A 20,861-nucleotide genomic window follows, 5' to 3' on the forward strand; every position below is an offset into this window, starting at 1 on the left:
CAGGTTATCAAGATTTAAGTGAGTTTGAACGTAGTGTTATAGTTGGCGCACGAGCAATGGGACGCAGCATCTCCGAGGTAGCCATGAAGTGGAGATTTTCCCGTACAACCAATTCACGAGCGTACCGTGAATATTAGCAATCTCGTAAAACATCAAATCTCCGATGTCGCTGTGGCCGGAAAAATATTCTGCAAGAACGGAAGCAACGGTGACTGAACAGAATCGTTCAACATGACAGAGTAGCAACCCTTCTACAAATTGCTGCAGATTTCAATGCTGGGTCATCAACAAGTGCCAGCGTGTGAACCGTTAAAAGAAACATCATCGATATGGGCTTTCGGAGCCCAAGGCACACTCGTGTTCCCTTAATGACTGCACGACACAAAGCTTTACGCCTCATCTGGGCCCTTCAACACCGACGTTGAACTTTTGATGACTGGAAACATGTTGCCTGCTCGGACGGGTCTCGTTTCAAATTGTATCGAGCGGATGGACGTGTACGGGTATGGAGACAACCCCATGAATCCATGGACCCTGCATATCAGCAGCAGACTGTGCAAGCTGGTGGAGGCTTTGTAATGCTGTGGCGCTTGTGCAGTTTGAGTGGTATGGGATCCATGATACATCTACATACCACTCTGACAGGTAACAGGTAACTTAAGCATCCTGTCTGATCATTTGCTTCCATTCATGTCCATTGTGAATTCCATGGACTTGTGAAACTCCAGCAGTAAAATACACACGTACAATTCACTTCTTTGCAGAAGCACGTGAACAAAAACAAAGACTAAAATAATTTACAGTTTATCGCACAAGTGCTGCTGCTGCTCTGCTACGCGTCCTCTCGGCTCGGCGGCTACCGCTGTATCAGCCTACTATATTTATGTTGCGTGTACCGCGAGCATAGTGGATGACTTGTTCAATATGTGTGCACCAAATATGCCTCACATAAAGGTGTATTGGCTTGCTGTATATATATGTGTATCTGTGTACATGTTGAACAAGTCATACAACATGAAAATGCTAGATTACTTGTTCAACATGTGCACAGAATGCCGGCCCTAGCACCGGGTACTGAAACTACTCGTGTTAATATCGCTCTTGCGTTTTTCAACTGCAAGTAATCATTTCGTGTCTATAGCACTGGTCAGAAATGCTCATCCCTTTAAATATCGCGGTACATTCACAGTTTACTCTCGGTCGGCGTAAACCCATTGTCCGCATTAGTTGAAAAAATGGTTCAAATGGCTTTGAGCACTATGGGACTCAACTTCTGAGGTGATTAGTCCCCTAGAACTTAGAACCAGTTAAACCTAACTAACCTAAGGACATCACACACATCCATGCCCGAGACAGGATTCGAACCTGCGACCGTAGCGGTTCTAGACTGCAGCGCCTAGAACCGCACGGCCACTTCGGCCGGCCGCATTAGTTCAATTCACGCTGAAGTTCTCCACATCTCGGCAGGATAGCGCCACACATAATAAATCCATGACCCGGCACACTATGCTACGGCCACACAAGTGCACCGACACCAGCTCCCCATTATCGATAGTTCATCTCGACACACGATCAACTTTTATCACGAAGATTACATACTAATACATCGATTATACGTAGAGGAGATTTCGGTATTATGGAGTAGTCGAGTCATATGGAATACTGGCGTTTCCGCTCTGTTAGATATGGCTGCGTCGTTAGAATACAGTACAATACTTGTGATGCATTCCATAATGCTCTGTACTTGTAGTTGACCAATTGCAAACATTGCTTTGTTCACTATTCAAGGAAGTTTTTGTTTGCGTTTTGTGAAATTGCTGCATGTAATTTTTCATGAATTTGTTTTAATTATTAAATGTGTATTTTAGACATAGTATAATAGATTATGAAAACAGTCCCAACATGCACTGCTTTAAAATATCACAGTTCACAATTTATCAACCTACAATGATACCTTATGGACTGCTATACACTCTTCAATCTTTGTCTTACTTAAAGGATGATAAGTCAATACAAGGAAATTCTCAAAAAAGTCGAAAAAATGTCTTTGTAAATTAGGTCTCTGAGAGTATTCAGTGAAACCATTTGCAAAATATTAAAAGCAAAGCCGGTAGCTGAATGTGTAGCATGTACGTCTTGTATTTGGATGACTTAGTTTCGATTCTCTCTGTCAGACTTTTTTTTCATCTATTTAGCAATGATAAATTTATTATGAACTGGAATTGTTAAAAAAACAAATATTGAGTCATATTTTAATAGAAATTTTATCTTTTTAATTTTAATTACTAATTACATGAAAGCACGAATACTTAAAATAAATAAAAATTGGCTACAGAGATGCGAAACATCCAATAGAAAATAAAATATTTCTCTATCGACTGAACAATATTGTCGATAAACATAAATTTTTGACACAAGAGTAAGGCCTTTCGTATATCTGTTTGAAACTGCTGTTTGTTTTCTCACTATTTGTGATTAAAAGCGAAAATATGTTATTTTTACTAAAATCACTGTTTAATAACTATTAATTATGATTTCACCAGGCGAACTATAAGATTGCACGCTAATTGAAGCAGCTGATAAAGAGACGAAGTGCAACATTGGAATAGGAATTTATGGTCTTGGAAGTGAAAGCTTTGCATTGTCAACAAGAAGAAGAACTATGAATGCACACACGGTCTGAGTCAGGAAAGATAGTATACTGTTTATTCAGCAATGTTGTACAATGCAGAAGGTCTTCAAAATGGCGACCACCACATTTAATACAGGCATAATATCTTCATAGAACATTCGGATGCACTCTAACAAGTGCACAAGGCATTGCTCGAACATCATCAGGCGCTGCAAGTATTGTGGACTGAACTGGTAGTAGGTGTAGTGCTTAACATGTGTCGTCAGATGTGGATGGAGTAGATGGATCATTTTCTGTTCGAGTACATAACATACTCAGTGCCACATATCCCAGGTGGTGGATCGGAGAGGAGGTCCAAATGCATGGCCAGTACAGTCCCTTCATTTGACGCTTTCTTTTTCCTGTCTCAGTGTGAGCTCATGTTAAACATCCCGTGTACGTGACAGCAGAAGCATTTGTTGGCTGGACACAAGCAGCAACTGACGAGGTTCGCCCCATATCTGTTGTACGGTACTTGGTGGAATGCAGCAGAATTTTCAACAAAGGTGTCATGCCATGGTGGTCGTCATCTTCAACACCTTCTGCAATGTACAACATTGTTGAGTGAACAGCATAGTACCTTTGATGTAATGAAAGTAGCGTGTACACTGATTATCCTTGTTGCTGACGTTCCAAAGCCTTCACTGGCTCACGATTACTTGAAAGACCGTAAGTTCCTATTCCAAAGTTGTTGTATTTCGATTTCTCCATGGGCTCCTTCAGTCAGTGTGTAACTATTTTATCACTCTGTGAGAAGTTAAGTAACAGTTATTACATCGTTGAATTATGTAAATAAATAATATTGTTCAGTCTCTCTGTTTCACATTTTTGTACCAAATTTTTATTTTCTTTTATTACTCACTCTTTCGTGTAATAATTTGTTTAAGTTAGAAAGATTAAATTTCTATTAAAAAGTTGCGATTTAATATTTAAACACTGGAAAATCCAGGGTGGAATAAAGACTTAATACAAAAAGGATAATTGCTACTCACTATATAGCTGAGATGCTGAGTGACAGATAGGCAGAACAAAATATTGCCAGTAAGTAAGATTTCAGCCACAAAAGCCTTCATTTGAATTAGACAACATACACGAACTCGCTCCTGCAATCGCAACTCACACACACATGGACACAGTCTCTGGGCTGCCAAGGCCAGCTGGCCTCAGCAGCCAGAGACTGTGGTCATGTGTGTGTGCGCTGCGTTTGCAGGAGTGTGTGTAAGTGTGTGTGTGTGTGTGTGTGTGTGTGTGTGTGTGTGTGTGCGTGTGTGTGTGTGTACGACGAAGACGATTTTGGCCAAAAGCTTACTTGCTGACAGTCTTTCCATTGTGCCTAGCTGCGACTCAGCATCTCCACTGTACGATTTAATTGGAATGAAGTTTTTCGCGACGGCACTTATATATAAAACATTCTCGGTTTTCTTGCCGCGTCAATTCGGGATAAAATCTCAAGCTTTCGACGATATCCTCCATCTTCTTCGCAAGGAGCAACTGACTGTCTTCACTGCTGCTGTGATGGCCTTTTTATAGCCCGTGGACGGCTTTTGCTTGGTCGGCTTGTGATTGGTCGGGCGATTACGTACTGCTGTCGCAGATGGTGTCACTGTGTGCGCCAGTGGCGCCACCGGTTCCGTTGGAATGTAAACCTTGGAAGCAACGTCTCTGCTGCTTGTCTGCATCAAGCGCTCGTTTCCATGCACAGCTCAGATGGTATCCGCTATCGCGGTTAAAGTTCTTCTGGCTCATTCTTATTTCAACAGCCTCCTTAATAACAGAATCCCGGTACGTGGAGGCATGGGACAGAATTTTTGTTTCATCGAACAAAATTTTATGTTTGTTCGTGAGGCTGTGCTCCGCAATTGCCGATTTCTCCAGTTCTTTGTTTTTAATATGGCGTTGGCGTTTTTATCCAGAACTGACGCGGCAAGAACGCCGAGAATGTTTTACATATACGATTTAATATTTGTCATTTACCACTCCCACTGTATAATACTATATAGGGTGACTGAGCCGCCCCTAGCCAAGAGTTTTGTGGAACTTACAACGCCTTCAAATACCACGTGCAGAATTTTCATATTCATTTAGCTACTACATACTAACTGTGAGTCCTATAGAAAAGATCAACAGATCAGCACAGTCCAAAATTCAGCTACATTAAAATTCCTACAAAAAGGTGCTGTTCATTTTTCCTGTAGGCCTTATAGTTTTGCGCATGTGGAATGAGAGAATATGAAAATCTCCTGCGTGGATATTGGACAGGTTGAGGATTGCATAAAACCTAAATTAAAAAATAAAAGTAGAAAGTAATTGCTACTAGAGCCAAAGACCTCCAAATAAAATAATCAGGTGCTACAGACTCAGCTGCTGGCAATCCTTTGATTTTTTTAAAGAATTGTGTTGTACTGCTTTAGGAAATTGAACTGATGTCCTGGTAGTGACCTTCAAATGCTGTAAGCAGAAAGAAAAGTCGGGGAGATTGAGTTGGTGAGGCGGTCATTCAGCTGAGCGCCTAAACTGTGTTGCAGACGCGGCGCCCGTCCTGTTGTCGACGTTCCGTAGCGCCGTGGTGCGGCCCGGCGACGCGTGGTCGGCGCAGTGCGAGGCGTCGGGCTCCCCACTGCCCTCCGTGTCGTGGCTGCTCGACGGCCACCCACTCACCTCAGAGGGCCACGTGCAGGTGCGTGTGCGTGCGCGTGCCGAACACAGCGGCGCTGCGGCAGCTTATGCTGAGGTTGGATGCGGGGGTGTGCAGGGGGGCGCGACCCAGCACACAAGAGGCCCCCCTGTCATCTAATGGGGCGCCAGGGTAGCGGCGCCGATTGGTGTGGCCTGGCGCCTACCGGAAAGCCAGCATGTACGAGACATTCTTTGCCCACTTCCGGCGCGTCGGTTGGCTAGAATCGAGGCGCACACCTCCACGACTATTAGAGAGGGTGAGAGTTCCATATCCGACTTCAAAAAGCAGCCCTCTGTTCGCAAAATATCCTAATGCCACGAGGATTCGGCGCGAACATCACCAGCATAGGAAGAACTTAGGTCAGATGGAGGATGCGAGAAGCTAGACAACTGTTGGTAAAGGCGACCTTTGTCTCATGTCTAGAGCCCTTAATCTGTGACTTCGAACACCCGCACGAATTGTTTGCGGAAGATGTCTGTATCTGTGTGCCGCCATGTGTCGATCATCTGTAGTGAAGATAATTCCCAAGCACTTCATCTTGTCTGTCGGCTCTAATGGTGCCACACTTCTCGCCGGGAGTCCTCTCCAGATGTTCATCGCTCTCGACTTTGCCATGTTCATACGACCAAACCATAAAAATTTATCCAATGTAAAGCCACTCTTGCCTCGTCGCTCGACCTTGCTAAAAGCACAGGGTCATTCGCGTTATGTTGTGCATGTAAAGTAATGGTGCCTTACCGTAATTCCCTGGAGTAGGGTCCGGAGCCCGCAGAGCAGCGGCTCTATAGTGATGGCATAAAGTCGACAGTGGGCACCCTTGTCTGGCCGATCGTGAGATGGTGATGGGTCCCGCCATGCGTCCATTGATGAGCACTACGGATGAGGCGCCGTGGAATTGTTGCATCATGACGGTGACTAAACTCTGTGGAAACTTCATTTGCATCTTCACTTCCACACGATAGGAGTGGCTCACCCTGTCATGGGCACGATCGAAATCTATCGATACCAGTGCATCCCGGAGTCGACATGTGGTTGCCAGCGTGATCACGTCGCGGTTATTCGCTGAGTGCCGTTTGTATGTTGCTGTCCCTTGCTAGCTGGCTTTGGTCGAGTGATATCACTTGGCGCAGTACGCGTTTGAAACGTGCTGCAAGTGTCCTGGTGTAGATCTTGTAGTTGCAATTAAGAAGGGTCAGTGGTCGGTAGGCATTTATCATTGTGGCGCCAGATGGTTTGTGGATAGGGATGACCATTCCTTCCACAAAGGCGGGCGAAAGTAGCACATTGGGAGACATCAATTCGCTGTAGTTGGTGGTCCATCGCGGACTCATGAGAGCTTTAAATTTCCGATGAAACTGTAACGGAAACCCGTCGGGCTCCGGCGACTTTTTCGACGCTCCTTATCGAGCGATTCTATTACGTTGTCGTTTGTGACTTCTCCCGTTAACTCTCGCTCGACCGTCACGGATAGCATTCGTGGGATATCATGGAAGGCTGCCTCATCGTGTTCCGCTCTTCACAGAGGTGACCGTATTGCTCCACGAAGGCGTTGGCAATGTCTTTTTGCTTTGTCGTACGGTGACCGTCTGTATTAAAGCTCTGCGGCTACGTCGTTTTTCTCTGATAACGTGATACATCGACTCGTTCAAAGGCCGTTGCGCGGACTGCGAGCTCCAGACGGCGTCGCGTTATGGAAATGATTTGGGCCTGTGCTCGTTTTATAGCAACACTGCGATCCTGTAATGGTGCGTATTCTGAAAGTTCGCGGAGCACCGTGAAATAAAATTCCGTCGTGTGGCGCCTCCACATCATCTGCTCCCTTCCGTATCCAATCAACGCTCGGCACAATACATGCTTAACGCATTCCAGCCACTATTGCAACGTCGTCGGATACGGCGGGAGGCGTCATTCACATATGTGCCAAGTGTCCTCGATTAAGTAGCTGCCCTCAGGTTCTCTGAGGTGCACCGTATTCAATTTCCAGACATCTCGTTCACACTCGTTGACGGGTTACGGGAGACCGTGCATATGGATCGCAGGTTCGAGAAGACATGTTACGTATATTCGATCGAGGTGACTTGCAGAGTGACTTTTGACATATGTATAACCGCGTCTGTCTCCATGTATAGTCTCCCATGTGTCAATTAGACTCATGTCCTGTATCAGTTGCCGCAGCTCCTGGAATCATTTATGGCGTGGGTGCTGATCCTTTAGTGCGAGCACGCAGGTGAAGTCGCCTCCAAATAAGGCATGTTCATAACGGCCTAAGAATAGTGGCGCAATGTCCTCTGCGTAAAATCGGGATCGATAGCGCCCTCTGTCGGACCTCGACGGTGCGTAGATGTTGACAATCCGTACTTCTAGCTCTGTAAGCGCCATTCCTCGCGGTGACGGCAGGTACTCCACATCCTCTGCTACTATGCCTTCACGTAGGAGTATCGCTGTCCTGCTGCAGCCCGTCTGTAGCGGGTGCAATGTCTGTATCGTACCCATAGAGATCGAGGAAGCTCTCGGTACGTACTTCCTGTAGAAGGACAATGTCGGCGTCTGACGCCCGCAGCATGTCTCGCTATAATTGCAATTTGACCGGTGTTCGAACTGTATTAATGTCAACAGGGGCCGTTCGATACACACGCCGCTGTTCCTCAGGGCGTAAAGCGCACATTAACGCTTATGTCGACTTGTGTGCTGCTGCCCGGCGACATGGTGTCTGTGCGCCCGTCTGCATCTTCTACGTGGTTAACATCCGGTGGACACCACACCGGTCATTGCGGCTGCGTCGTCGATCTGTGGATCAGTATCCGATTCAGCGGCCCAGTTCCTATGCTGAAGGTCCATCTTCCGACGTGTTTCTCCCGTCGGGCTGATCGAAGGCAAAGATGTTGCTGCACTCGCTGGAGAGACATTTACCGGCGGATCTCCGTCCAGTGGGTCTGTATTTTGTCCCTGTTTCGTGTGATTCACGTCTTATTGCTGTGGGGGAAGAAGAACCTCTCGATTTGCATCCAGATTCACTTTGTCGTCGTCACACGCAACTCAATCTGCCGTGGAGTGCATTAGGCAGGTGTCAGACGACGCTAGCCGTCATTTCTTTTGTCGCTTAGGCGGTCGTGTCGAAGCGCGGAAGTGACTCCCGGCGCTCAGGGGCGAAAGCAGCTGTCGGATTAACCGTAGGATCAATTTCCATCCCTCTACCGATTCTTACCCATTGGTCAACTGCGTCGCCGACTCCGGAGTGGCAGAAGTGGAAGTCGTTTCTTCGCAGGTGGCTGTCTCTGTAGCGGGCGGTCGCCGTAAACTGTGACGATTGTGGACTCGTCATCATTCAGGATGGGATCTGCTCGAAACGTGTCCACATACGTGAGCTCCGCGACGTCGGCGTTGGCGCAGGCACGGTTTTGCCGGATGGAACTCGCACAGTCCTCCGCTGCACGCATTCGGAACGGACGTGGCCTTCTTTTCCGCGTCCAGAACATGTTTTGGGTTGTTAATCGTAGATGACTATTGCTCTGCATCCGCCGATGAATAAGAGTACATGTTGTTTCAGTTCTATTCTGAGCTGACGCACCCCACTGAGAACGGGGTAGGTCGTGGAAGTTGGACCATTTTTCCTCCACGTGGTTAAGCATTGTTCCATAATCGCATAGGGCATCAATCACCAGGTCAGACGAAACCTCGAAGGGAAGTTCGAAGATGAGTATACTTCGTAATCCTAGTCACGCATGATCAATAGTTACCTCTTCAACATGTCCATCGGAGCGACGAAATTTGAGTCCATGTTTAGTATCTCGAATGATTCTGTCACATAATGCATAATTAATCAGGTTGGACACTGCTCACTATGGAGAGATGTATTTCAATAAGTTCGTGGTAATCAAGCTCAACTTCGTCTCTTATCAACCTTTCAGTTTCATAGGCTTTCGGTCGCGCATATTCATTCGAAAAACAAATTTTGAAAGTCGACTTCCGGTATACATGTGCCATTCTACATCGATGTTTTCAAAACTTGCGAGTGCACCAGATAGGTACACAACAGCGCGCGTGCGCACGCCTGAAGCAACTGGTTTTCAAATGGGAACCACAAACGTTTGATGACAACACGACATGTCAACCGAATCATCCACTGGAAAACACTTCTCATGTGTCATACATGGCATTAGTGACAGTACGTCTGTCATATGATAGAAATCGATGCACCTAATTTGTACGCCTGGTGAGTGAGTGAGATATGCCCCCTTGCCCGATTTAGGTGCTCGTATGAATATGAATGTGATCACTCCCAAGGAAATAACGAAAATCTAATAGTTTGTCACATAAGCTGCAACAAATGAATGCAACAGTTTCACTATCACATAGTTTCTTTGTGCTCTGCCGAAACATACGTTTTTAACGTTCTGAAGTTGCGTTCCGATTCGGAAGTTTTGACTCTTGAATTCCGTTGTTGTATCACATTTTACACCCGCTTATTTGTTGTTTTCATTTCTGTGAGACGTCTATGCGGTATCTTGCCTGCTCACATTGTTAGTCATATTTACTTGCGACGGTAACGTATTCTACCGCACGACTCATATTCTACAACCAACGTATAGAATGACAACTGCCAAGACTGCGCTAAGAGAATAAACATTTCAGTGAACGGACAGACAGAAAAAGAAACCAATACATTGCACGAGGGAGTCCACCACCTTAACAACTTCTTTTTTACTTTTTTTTACCTCATTTTGTTCGTTATTGGCCGTTGTATTTGTTGAGGGCGGAAGTCCAATGACCCTTTTTCAAGTTCAACGTTGATCCATTCACTCGATATTTTGTTACAGAGGGCAGCTATCCCTCTGGCCGAAAACGCTGAGCTACCGTGCCGGCGGAAGCCACGATGCCGCAGGTATTCAAATTTCGCTCAACATTGCACTTGTCAGACTTGGTCCATTTACTGTTTCTATTTTGCATTTTTTTCACAGTACAGTACACCTTCCTCACGTTTTCATGTTTGATCTGTGTTCAGTTTTTGACGGGATATCCACTAGGCCATCTTACCACAAAATCTGAGTGGGGTTCGATGTGGAGTTTCCCCTGTAAGTATAGTTGCACCAGCCGCCAAAAATTTGTTTGGTCAGCGTAAGGGCGTCACACAAAAGGTTTGAAGCGACAGATGTCACATTTTCTGCCACGGATAGCCTTATAACTAAATTCCGTGAACCCACGTTCCAAAACGAGTTCAAGATACATACTACTTCTTCCAACATGAGCCTAGGCACACCAGTCATGCAGTGGGGGAATTTTGGTCAAGGAAAGTCTGGACGTTATTTCCATAGCGACAGATTTCTAACTTGTTAGAAATCGTACAATTGCGTTTGAGTGTGGCTTTTGCGTGATAATAGTGGATGAATGGATTAAGTGTGCCAGCTGCAAGAATGTACGAGTAAATAGATTATGTTATAACCGGTAACCCCGTTCCGACCAGCCGACTACTTAAAGAATCGAACAGCCATGTGTAAAACAGCTCGATACTGAAGTGTATGCATTTAGTAAGCGATGTACTTTTTTTCTTTCTTTATTTTGTGAGGGTGTCAACGAGAGGAAGTTTCCTAAAGGCTTGACGCTAACTGCTCTCATTCACAAATACTGTATGAATACAGTCTGGGTGACCTGCGCGCCATGTGTTACGGTGCATGAAGATATATAGAGAGTCTCTAACTTTAATGCTTGGCTAATCATGTAAACCTTCCACGTAACATTATACCTCTTACCGAGCGGATCAGGTCAGCACTACAGCTTTTTAAATGTGGTAAATAATTATATAAATCCTCAAAATCTAATTTCTGCTTCCCTCGGAAGCCGTTAGACAGTTTTATTGGTACTATAGGCAACTATTTATTTATTTATTTATTTATTTGCAAGACAGGCCCGTCTTGAAAACACCCACAACTGGTAATAATTTACATTTAAACACCCCTATTAAAGACTGAAATCACCACTGGTATTAGATTACATTGAAAGAACAAGTACTGAAATGATTAGACTTAATATCAGTTTATATTACTACGAGCAAACCTTTATAGAAAATAACTAGTTTCTAGCTTTAACCTGACTCTTGACACTTTGGTAGGTCACATCTGCAAGATCTATGGAAGTGAAATTCCATTCTTCTCTCCAGGGAAGCAAATTTGGTAACCGCTTTCTCAAAGAAGTACTCCTTCTTTCTGAGTTCTCCTAGTAGGCAACCTTCAATTGAAATACACACACCAAAAAAAGTTTTGCATCATCTAGGTTCCGAGTGTTCCGGAACCAGTACAGAAAATTGTAATAGAGATCAACATAAAAATCATTTCCGCCATTTTTATTGCTCATGAAAACCACACATGGCATGCTATACAGCCATACAGTGAGACCTTCAGAGGTGGTGGTCCAGATAGCTGTACACACCGGTACCTGTAATACCCATTAGCACGTCCTCTTGCACTGATGCATGCCTGTATTCAACGTAGCATACTATCCACATGTTCATCAAGGCACTGTTGATCCAGATTGTCCTACTCCTCAACAGCGATTCGGCGTAGATCCCTCAGTGGTTGGTGGGTCACGTCGTCCATAAACAGTTTTTTACAATCCATCCCAAGCATGTTCGGTAGGGTTCATGTCTGGAGAACATGCTGGCCACTCTAGTCGAGTGATGTCGTTATTCTGAAGGAAGTCATTCACAAGATGTGCACGACGGGGGCGCGAATTGTCGTAGATGAAGACGAATGCCTCACCAACATGCTGCCGCTATAGTTGCACTATCGGTTGGAGGATGGCATTCACGTATCGGACAGCCGTTATGGCGCCTTCCATGACCACCAACGGCGTACTTCCGCCCCACATAACGCCACCCCAAAACAGCAGGGAACCTCCACCTAGCTGCACTCGCTGGACAGTGTGTCTAAGGCGTTCAGCTCGACCGGGTTGCTTCCAAACATGTCTCCGACGATTGTCTGGTTGAAGGTATATGCGACACTCGTCGGTGAAGAGAACGGGATGCCAATCCTGAACGGTACATTCGGCATGTTGTTGGGCCCATCTGTACCGCGCTGCATGGTGTCGTGGTTGCAGAGATGGACCTCACCATGGACATCGGGACTGAAGTTGCGCATCACGCAGTCTATTGCACACAGTTTGAGTCGTAACACGACATCCTGTGGCTGGACGAAAAGCATTATTCAACATGGTGGCGTTGCTGTCAGGGTTCCTCCGAGCTATAATCCGTAGGTAGCGGTCATGCACTGCAGTAGTAACCCTTCGGTGGCCTGAGCGAGGCCTGTCATTGACAGTTTCTGTCTCTCTGTATCTCCTGTATGTCAGAACGACATCGCTTTTGTTCACTCCGAGATGTCTGGACACTTCCCTTGTTGAGAGCCCTTTCTGGCACGAAGTAACAATGCGGACGCGATCGAACCGCGGTATTGACCGTCTAGGCATGGATGAACTACAGACAACACGAGCCGTGTACCTCATTCCTGGTGGAATGATCCCCTGCGTCTAATAGGGGCTGCTCATGCATGATTGTTTACATCTTTAGTGACTTCTCTGAACAGTCAAAGGGACTGTGTCTGTGATACAATATCCACAGTCAACGTCTATCTTCAGGAGTTGTGGGAACTGGGGTGATGCAAAACTATTTTTGATGCGTGTAATTCCAAGATGAGACAGTCTCACTTCTCCAGTAGAATTTCGATATTATCTCATGTTTTTCTTCACCGCTAAAAGCAACCTTTCTACTGAAGACATATTCAAAGGAGTTGTATACAGTAGTGACCCTGACCTAAGAAACTGGTGAAAATTTTTGTTTAGCTCTGAATTAGTGCTCAGTAGTTCTGCAAGTTCACGCACGTTTTTATTGAAAAACTCTTCGGTACTGTAAACTAGTGAGCTCGTTTTTCAGTCGAATGGCGTCAGAGAACTTTCATATATCTTTAAGGAACTTTTGAAGCTGCTTTCGGAGACCTAGTTAGATTATTGTCCACAGTTTTCATGAGGCAGTTCATTGAAAAAATTTAATTTAGAATAATCTTGAAATTCTAAATGCAAGCAGCTACCAATGTTATCAAATACTTCGCAATAGATGTGTTTGTAGTTGCTATTCGTCCTATTTGAGACACGGTTTCGTGGAAAACTTGTTCACAGCGCGGCTATGGAGTGGCGAGTTTCTTGCATTTTTTGTTCGTAATACAAAATGTCTCTTACTTGTTCCTGCAGGAGGCTGTACAACACATCAGTACAGGTAAACATTTGGTCGGATCTGTTCAAGAGAAAAACAAATTTGAAATCTTCTAAAAATGCCAAAAAATTGTTACATGTTGCTAAAATATCAGAGTCAGTTTCTTGAGTTTGTTCTAGCATGATACTAAACCAAACACATAGTTTAGTTACTTTCGTCAACACAGCGATCACCAATCTTGATGAGTAAATCGATGGCATTGGACAGACGTGTAGAAGACGACGTTGCAAAAGTTTATCCAAAAATTTAACACTTTTAGGAGATATTTTTTAAAAAAGCTGCCAGTCTGTCAAGTGAATTAAAAACTATTTTACGCTCCGTTATTGGGCTGGTGCTTTGAGAGAAAACAAGGTTTAGTACATGGACATAACAGTGAAAAGATATGGCTTCAGAGCTTGTGTCTTTTGTTATTGCGTGAACTCCTTTCAGATCTCCCGCCATAGTCGCCGCACCTCAATCGTTGAGAAGTTAATTTTTCATTACATCCGAATTCTAATAAGAAGTGTCGGATAAGTTCTCCTATTGTCTGAGCATGGTACAGAACCTCAAGAATCTTTATCTCTTCTTCGTACTAATAACCGAGGACAATAGAAAACTGTGCTTCATTTGCCACATCTGATGTTTCGTCGTCCATGACGGCTACGAAAAGCACAGCCAACCTAAGGCTTACACTAGAGAATGTTGAACTCGATTAGGAATTTCTTTAATCGCAGTAGAGGTTTCTATCTGCTCCGCCAAGAGAGGGTCATCCTGTGCAATGTACTTCAACAATTCCACGTAATTTCCCTGATTAATAGAATTTGTTGTTTCGTCATATCTCCGAAAGGCCAATTCCTGTTTTCCAAAAAAGACTTTGGATTAATAAGCCTTTTAATGATGTTCCTGTTCCGCCTTACTTTTTATTAGGTAGAGATATTTTATTTTTAAGCTGCTCATCAAACGCAGTTTCTATTCTAGGAAGAGGAGGAGGAGATTATCGTCTAACGTTCCGTCGACAGCGAGGTCATAGAGACGGAGCACAAGCTCGGATTAGGGAGGGATGGTGAAGGAAATCGGCCGTGCCCTGTCAAAGGAACCAGAGCGGCATTTGCCTGAAGCGATTTAGGAAAATCTACATCAGGATGGCCGGACGCGGGTTTCAACCGTCGTCCTCCCGAATGCATGTCCAATGTGCTAATGCCACCTCGCTCGTTTTTCTATTCTAGTTTCCCCAAAAGCAGCTATAGCTACAGACGATCGCAGATGGTTAATAGATAGTACGTGCTTGGTTATCGACTTCAGCAAATTTCCCATGTGCGTGGATTAAGTTTTCTTATACCTAGTATTTCTATCATTTCGAAACACCAGACAATATTAGCAAAACACCACATTTAGACCACCGTTACCGGCTAGCCAGACAGATTTGGTGTAATATTACACTTAAAATGTCTAGTGACTTTAAAGGTCTTTATAATCAACTTCAGTAGTCCTGGCATTGGCCGTCCGTTTTTAATTACCTTACACTTTTCTGATAAAGAATGGGCAGAAAAAGGCTTAGACAAAAGCTCTCTATAATACATGTAGACATAGTTCTATATTAGACACCGGCAGCAAAAAATCACAACATAGGGAATGTATTTTTCTAGGTAACATATGCAAGTGATTAACATTTCAAGATCACAGCTTAATGTAAGAGCGAGATAGGCCATTACAAATATGAAATGCTGGTACATTAAAAACCGGTGTAACAATCAGAATGTTGTAAGCAAGCATGCAGGCGTGCATGCATTGTGCTGTACAGCTGCCGGATGTGAGTTCGTGGCGTGGAGCTCCATGCATGTTGCACTTGCTCGGTCAAAAAAGGGACAAAACGCTGTTTGTGGATGACGCGGGAGTTGTCGTTCGATGGTGTCCCATACGTGCTCGACTGGAGACAGATCTAGTGATCGCGTAGGCCAAGGCAACATGTCAACACAGCATGTCGACACTCTGTAGAGCATGTTGGGTTATAACATCGGTATGTGAGCGAGCGTTCTCCTGTTGGAAAATACCGCCTGCAATGTTGTTCTTGAATAGCAGCACAATATTTCGAATCACCAGATTAACCTAAAAATTTTCTTGCAGTCAGAGAATGTGGGATAATCACGAGAATACTCGCGCTGTTTTACGAAATCGCACCCCAAACCGTAACATGGGTGTAGCACCAGAGTGTCTAGCACGCAGACAGGTTGGTTGCTGGCCCTCAACTGGCCACCTCCTAACCAACCCACGGCCATCATTGGCACCGAGGCAGAACCAGCTTCCATCAGAAAACACAACAGGTCTACACCTTGCCCTCCGATGAGCTCCAAATTGACATTACTGATACCGCAAATGGCGGTGGTTTGGGGTCAGTGGAACGCTCGCTACAGGGCGTCTGACTCGAAGTTGTTCTTGAAGTAACTAATTTGTAACAGTTTGTTGTGTCACTGTGGTGCCAACCAATGTCCAAATTGCTGCTCCAGGTGCATTACGATGCGCCATAACCAAACGCTGACAAGATGGTCTTCCCTCTCAGTTGTGTCGTGTGACCGTCAGGAGTCTGGTCTTCTTGAGAGCGTACATTCTCGTGACCACCGCTGCCAGCAATCATTTACTCGTACATTGGCTCCATCCTGCCAAGTCTTTCTGCAGTATCGCAGAAGGAACATCCAGTTCCTCATAGCCCTATTACACGACCTCGTTCTAACTCTGTGATGTGTTTGTCTTCTATTTTTCTTAAAATTGTAAGATTAACATACTTAATTAATTAATTATATATTTATAATTAATATATCATGTAATTAATAATGCAATTATAATATTAAATGCTTCGGCTGTCTGAATGGTCATGGCACACCACTGCGTTTTAATTTGTTTCTTCATTACTATTACTCACAACACATTTTGCAGATAGTATACACATATATCACTGGATGTACCTCCAAAATTGTATCATTGAGCCACACGTATTTCTAGAGATATGACAACACAACCACTGAGTGACGTGAAAATGAAACAGTAGGGTGAAATTCGTCAGAGATTCAAGTGGAATATGTATACAAACATGTGTTAAATAGGTGAAATACATGTGATGTGCATGTACATGGGGAAAGTCACAGGTAAAGAGCTCCTTCTAAACCCCTAGAGTGGTATCAACCAAACTTGGTACAAATATTATTTGCTATCTGAAAAGAAATACTGTAGGGAGTAAGAGCCATCACCCTCCTACTGGGTGGGGGAGGGGGCTGATAATGTTTGGAGAGAAGGGGGAGGATGAGGTGGACAGAAAGCAAAAAGGTACAAGGAGGATGTGGAGTAAGATTGCGAAGGAGGAGATGTACAGAGAGAGGGGAGAGGGGGAAATGGACATAATGATAAGAGAAGGAGATGAACATAGAAAGGGGAGAAGAAGATGTAGACAGAGAAAGAAAGGGAGGAGATGGAATGAGAGAGGAAGGAGGTGGAGATGGACAGAGAGAGGTGAGAGAAGCAAATAGACAATGAGAAGGGTAGTAGAAGAGTGGGAGGAGGAGATGAACTTAGAAGGGGGATGAGAGGATGAATAGAGGGGGAAGGAGCGGAGAGGCAGGAGGAGATTGACAGAGAGTGCAAAGTGGAGTAGGTGGGCAGCGAGAGGAGAGGAAAAGGAGTTGGACAGAGTGCAGGGGAATGAAGAGATGAACTGATATAATTATGAAATAAATTCATACCTGCGCAATGCCAAGTACTGTGCTAGTAACAAAATTATACTATTCCTATTATACAGGGTGTCACACTCAAACCTCCTTGATTTCAAGGACCCAGGAGGAAAAAACCACAGTAGATAAGACAATGAGAAATGCACCACATTGCAAAGTATCTCAAAGAATTTATTTACTTATCATCAATACACATCTACATGTGAACTATTTGTAGCAATTTCTTGCCAAGTTCTTTGTAACATTTCCCCCTCTCCTGCTCGCCCCTCGGCACAACACAGCTCACGGCACCGATGCGCGTACCGCCTCACGTCTACCACTCTTTTCCCGCACCGCAGCCATTCCGAGGAGCAGGAGGCAGACGACCCTTGCTCCCCACCACACCCCCGACTTCTAAACCTGCAGTCGCAGTGACGTGGCCGAGCCGTTTCCCTTTCTCCACCTCGGCCGTCGCCCTGGTGCAGCTTAGGGCCAGCTGGAGTGGGCCCGGTGGACACGCCACTTCACCCATACCCCTCTTTTTCTGCAACCCAGCAGATACCTCCCTTCCTGCCGCTTTTCCACTCTCCTACCGTCGACCACCTGTTCACAAGTCTTCGTGATGTTTGGAGCCAGCCACTTTGGGCCCGCAGCACTTAACTGCAGTTGCTGCCACGTGCCTTACTGCACTCCACCCCCCCCCCCTTCCTACCGTCATTCATCAATGGGAGACGTGGAAAACAGAGAACGACACAACCTCTCAGTAGTGTCCGATATTCTGGAGCTGTGTGGCTGAAACTTGAGTGTTCGTACAGTGATTTTAAAATGAATAAACTACATTGTTTGTTTAAAACGCCCTTTCGTTTATTAAGTATGGAAGAGAGCTAGCAACCAATCGGTTAGGAGCACTTCGACCCAAGGATTTCTCGGTGTCTCCACTCGACGGAAAGAAGAATAGAACTTTCTGCATCACATGGTTCTCTAAAATGTCTTGGATAACAGCGAGTGAAACATATTTTGTTTCTATTGTGCCGTATTTAATGGTGAAGGACTGTGGACAACAGGGGGCTGTAAGAATCTAAAGAATTTTAGAGTGTGCATTAAGAAACACGAAGAAAGTGGACAACATTTAGAAAATGAACGTAAATACAAAAAGGCTAGCACACTTGACATTGCTGTTCGGATTGATTCGGCGTGTATAATAAACATAATAAATTAGTTACAAAGAATAAACACATATTAAACAGAACAGTAGAGAGTTTAATGTTGTATGCAACTCACGACTTCACACTAAGCGCTCACTATGAAAAACGGGAGTCAGCAAACAGTGGCAATTTCTTACATCTCTTTTAGGAAAATATTACAGACTGTTAGATAAACACCTGAGCAGTTCTAGCACTTCTATATCTAAATATACGAACATCACATACGACACAAATGAACTTCGGCACTATACGTATCAAGTTTGCATTGAAGAAATGATTAAAGATAATAATTCTGCCACTTTTATTTCAGTGCAGGCAGATGAAACAACAGATACACGGAAAGATATAGGTGTTAACTCTTTCCGTGCGCTATACGAGATTGGAATAATAGAGAATTGTGAAGGTGATTCATTGAACCCTCTGCCAGGCACTTAAATGTGATTTGCTGAGTATCCATGTAGATGCAGCTGTAGATATTACCTGCAGAAGTCAATTTAAGGGGAAGAAACCTGTTGAAAGATTCCTTTCCTTAGAAAATGTTAGTAATGGGACAGCATGTGGGCTTAGTGAGGTTTTAAACAGAAGTCTGGAACCCTTCAACATTAAAGAAAAACACACTACTTAGGCATACAATGGCGCCCCAGTAATAAGAGGCAGTCATTGTGGTTTAAAGACTCTGATGCAGAGTACACTCCTACATAACAAGCATGTTCATTGCTATGAGCACCAAATGAATTTGGTTATTCACAATGCTTGTAGTAAAAACAAAGTCTGTTAGGTTGTTCTTCGCAAATTTTTCTGGATTTACAACGTTTTTCTCTTCATCGCCTAAGTCAAGTGGTTTGTTGGGGACACTCTGCAACAAGAGAATTCCTTCCGTCTCTTCAACTAGATGGGACTTCCAGTCTCGTGCAGTAACTAATGTTCAAAAAAACAAATTACACCCATTGGAATGTTTTGATAAGACTGAGGAAGAAGATTCTTGGGATGACATTACAATAAGAGCAGCATTTTCTTTAAGAAATTTACTTCACAATCGAGATTTTTTGTTCCTTCTAAATTTTTTCTACGAGATTATGAAACATATTTATATTTTGTATAATACAATGGAAATGCACAGTACATATGCCATTACCATATCCAATGAATTATATTTTGAGTCAGCTATTTCGGAAACACGAGAGAACATTGATAATTTTCGAGTTTATAAAGATGAATGTCTTGCTTTTTTCAAGAAAACGTTCCAAATATATCACAGAATTTAATCTGACAGTAGATGCTAAGGAAGTGTGCGACTTGTGACCAGCCAGCTGAAAGGAAGATTCCTAAACTCTCATGCATCCAGTAGCGAAATTATTGATCCAAAGAAGTTTGCTTCTTCCAAAGAAGATTTCCAAACCACTTTTGTCAATACTTTTTCATTAAGTTACAGTCCCTTTATTTTACATGATGAATTGAAAAGTGAATTTTCAGTGAGATATCACAATGCTACATTTAAAGGCATTACATCAGTTTCTCAGCTGTTCACCTTTCTTGTGAACATTTCTTTGAAGAATCGTTCGCTGAAATGCACAAACCATTGCAAATTGCACTAAATACATCTGTTTCAACAGCAGAAGCCGAACGCAGTTTCAGCACTTTAAAAAGAATTAAAACCTTCTTCAGGAGCGGTATGGGTCAGAAAAGGCTGACCACGCTGGCTGTTTGTTCCATTCATAAGGGGGGATCAGTGAAACTCCAAACTTCAACAACAGAGTAATTGATATGTCTGCCGGTCAGAAGAATAGGGGTGCACAACTATTGTATAAGTATATGAAGATAGTTAACGGTAAACGATGACAGCCAAAACAAATCTTGAAATATGAAGATAGTATCTAGTTAAGTCTCACCGGCCATTTGACCATCTTCTTCTGTGCGGATGCACAGACAGTGCCTGAACTCTTACGGGAATTGGCAGCAAGCCGCGAGTAATAATGGACAGGGGCACTATGAATATAGTGCGGGACAATAATCTGGGAATGTGGGTCTCACAGGAACTGTGCCAGAGATAAGTCCCTGCAGTCGCACTATCCTCTGTGTCCTCGGTGGCTCAGATGGATGCCGGCACGGTAGCTTAGCGTGTTTGGTCAGAGGGTTTAGCTACCCTATGTAATAAAAAACTGAGTAAACTGATCAACGAACAACCTGAACGAGTGTCATCGGACGTCTGCCCCGAACCAATTCAACGAACAATGTAGAACAAAATGAGATAAAAAAATAAAAAATTAATAGAGCGTCTGCCATGTAAGCAGGATATCCCGGGTTCGAGTCCCGGTCGGGGCACACATTTTCAACTGTCCCCGTTGGTTTGTATCAACGTCTGTATACAGCTAGGGGT

General features: G+C 44.1%; 1 protein-coding gene across 1 annotated transcript in view; it reads left to right on the top strand.

Moving 5' to 3' along the window:
- The window catches only part of LOC124594675 (Down syndrome cell adhesion molecule-like protein Dscam2), a 175,880-nt gene that overhangs the window by 66,585 nt on the left and 88,434 nt on the right, over positions 1-20,861 (top strand). The window contains exon 5 of the mRNA XM_047133043.1: positions 5,197-5,348. Coding sequence (XP_046988999.1) covers positions 5,197-5,348 — 152 coding nt within the window. The remainder of the gene's footprint in view (positions 1-5,196; positions 5,349-20,861) is intronic.

Source organism: Schistocerca americana, chromosome 2 (genome assembly GCF_021461395.2).
Source record: "Schistocerca americana isolate TAMUIC-IGC-003095 chromosome 2, iqSchAmer2.1, whole genome shotgun sequence".
In the NCBI taxonomy this organism is placed as follows: Eukaryota; Metazoa; Arthropoda; class Insecta; order Orthoptera; family Acrididae; genus Schistocerca; species Schistocerca americana.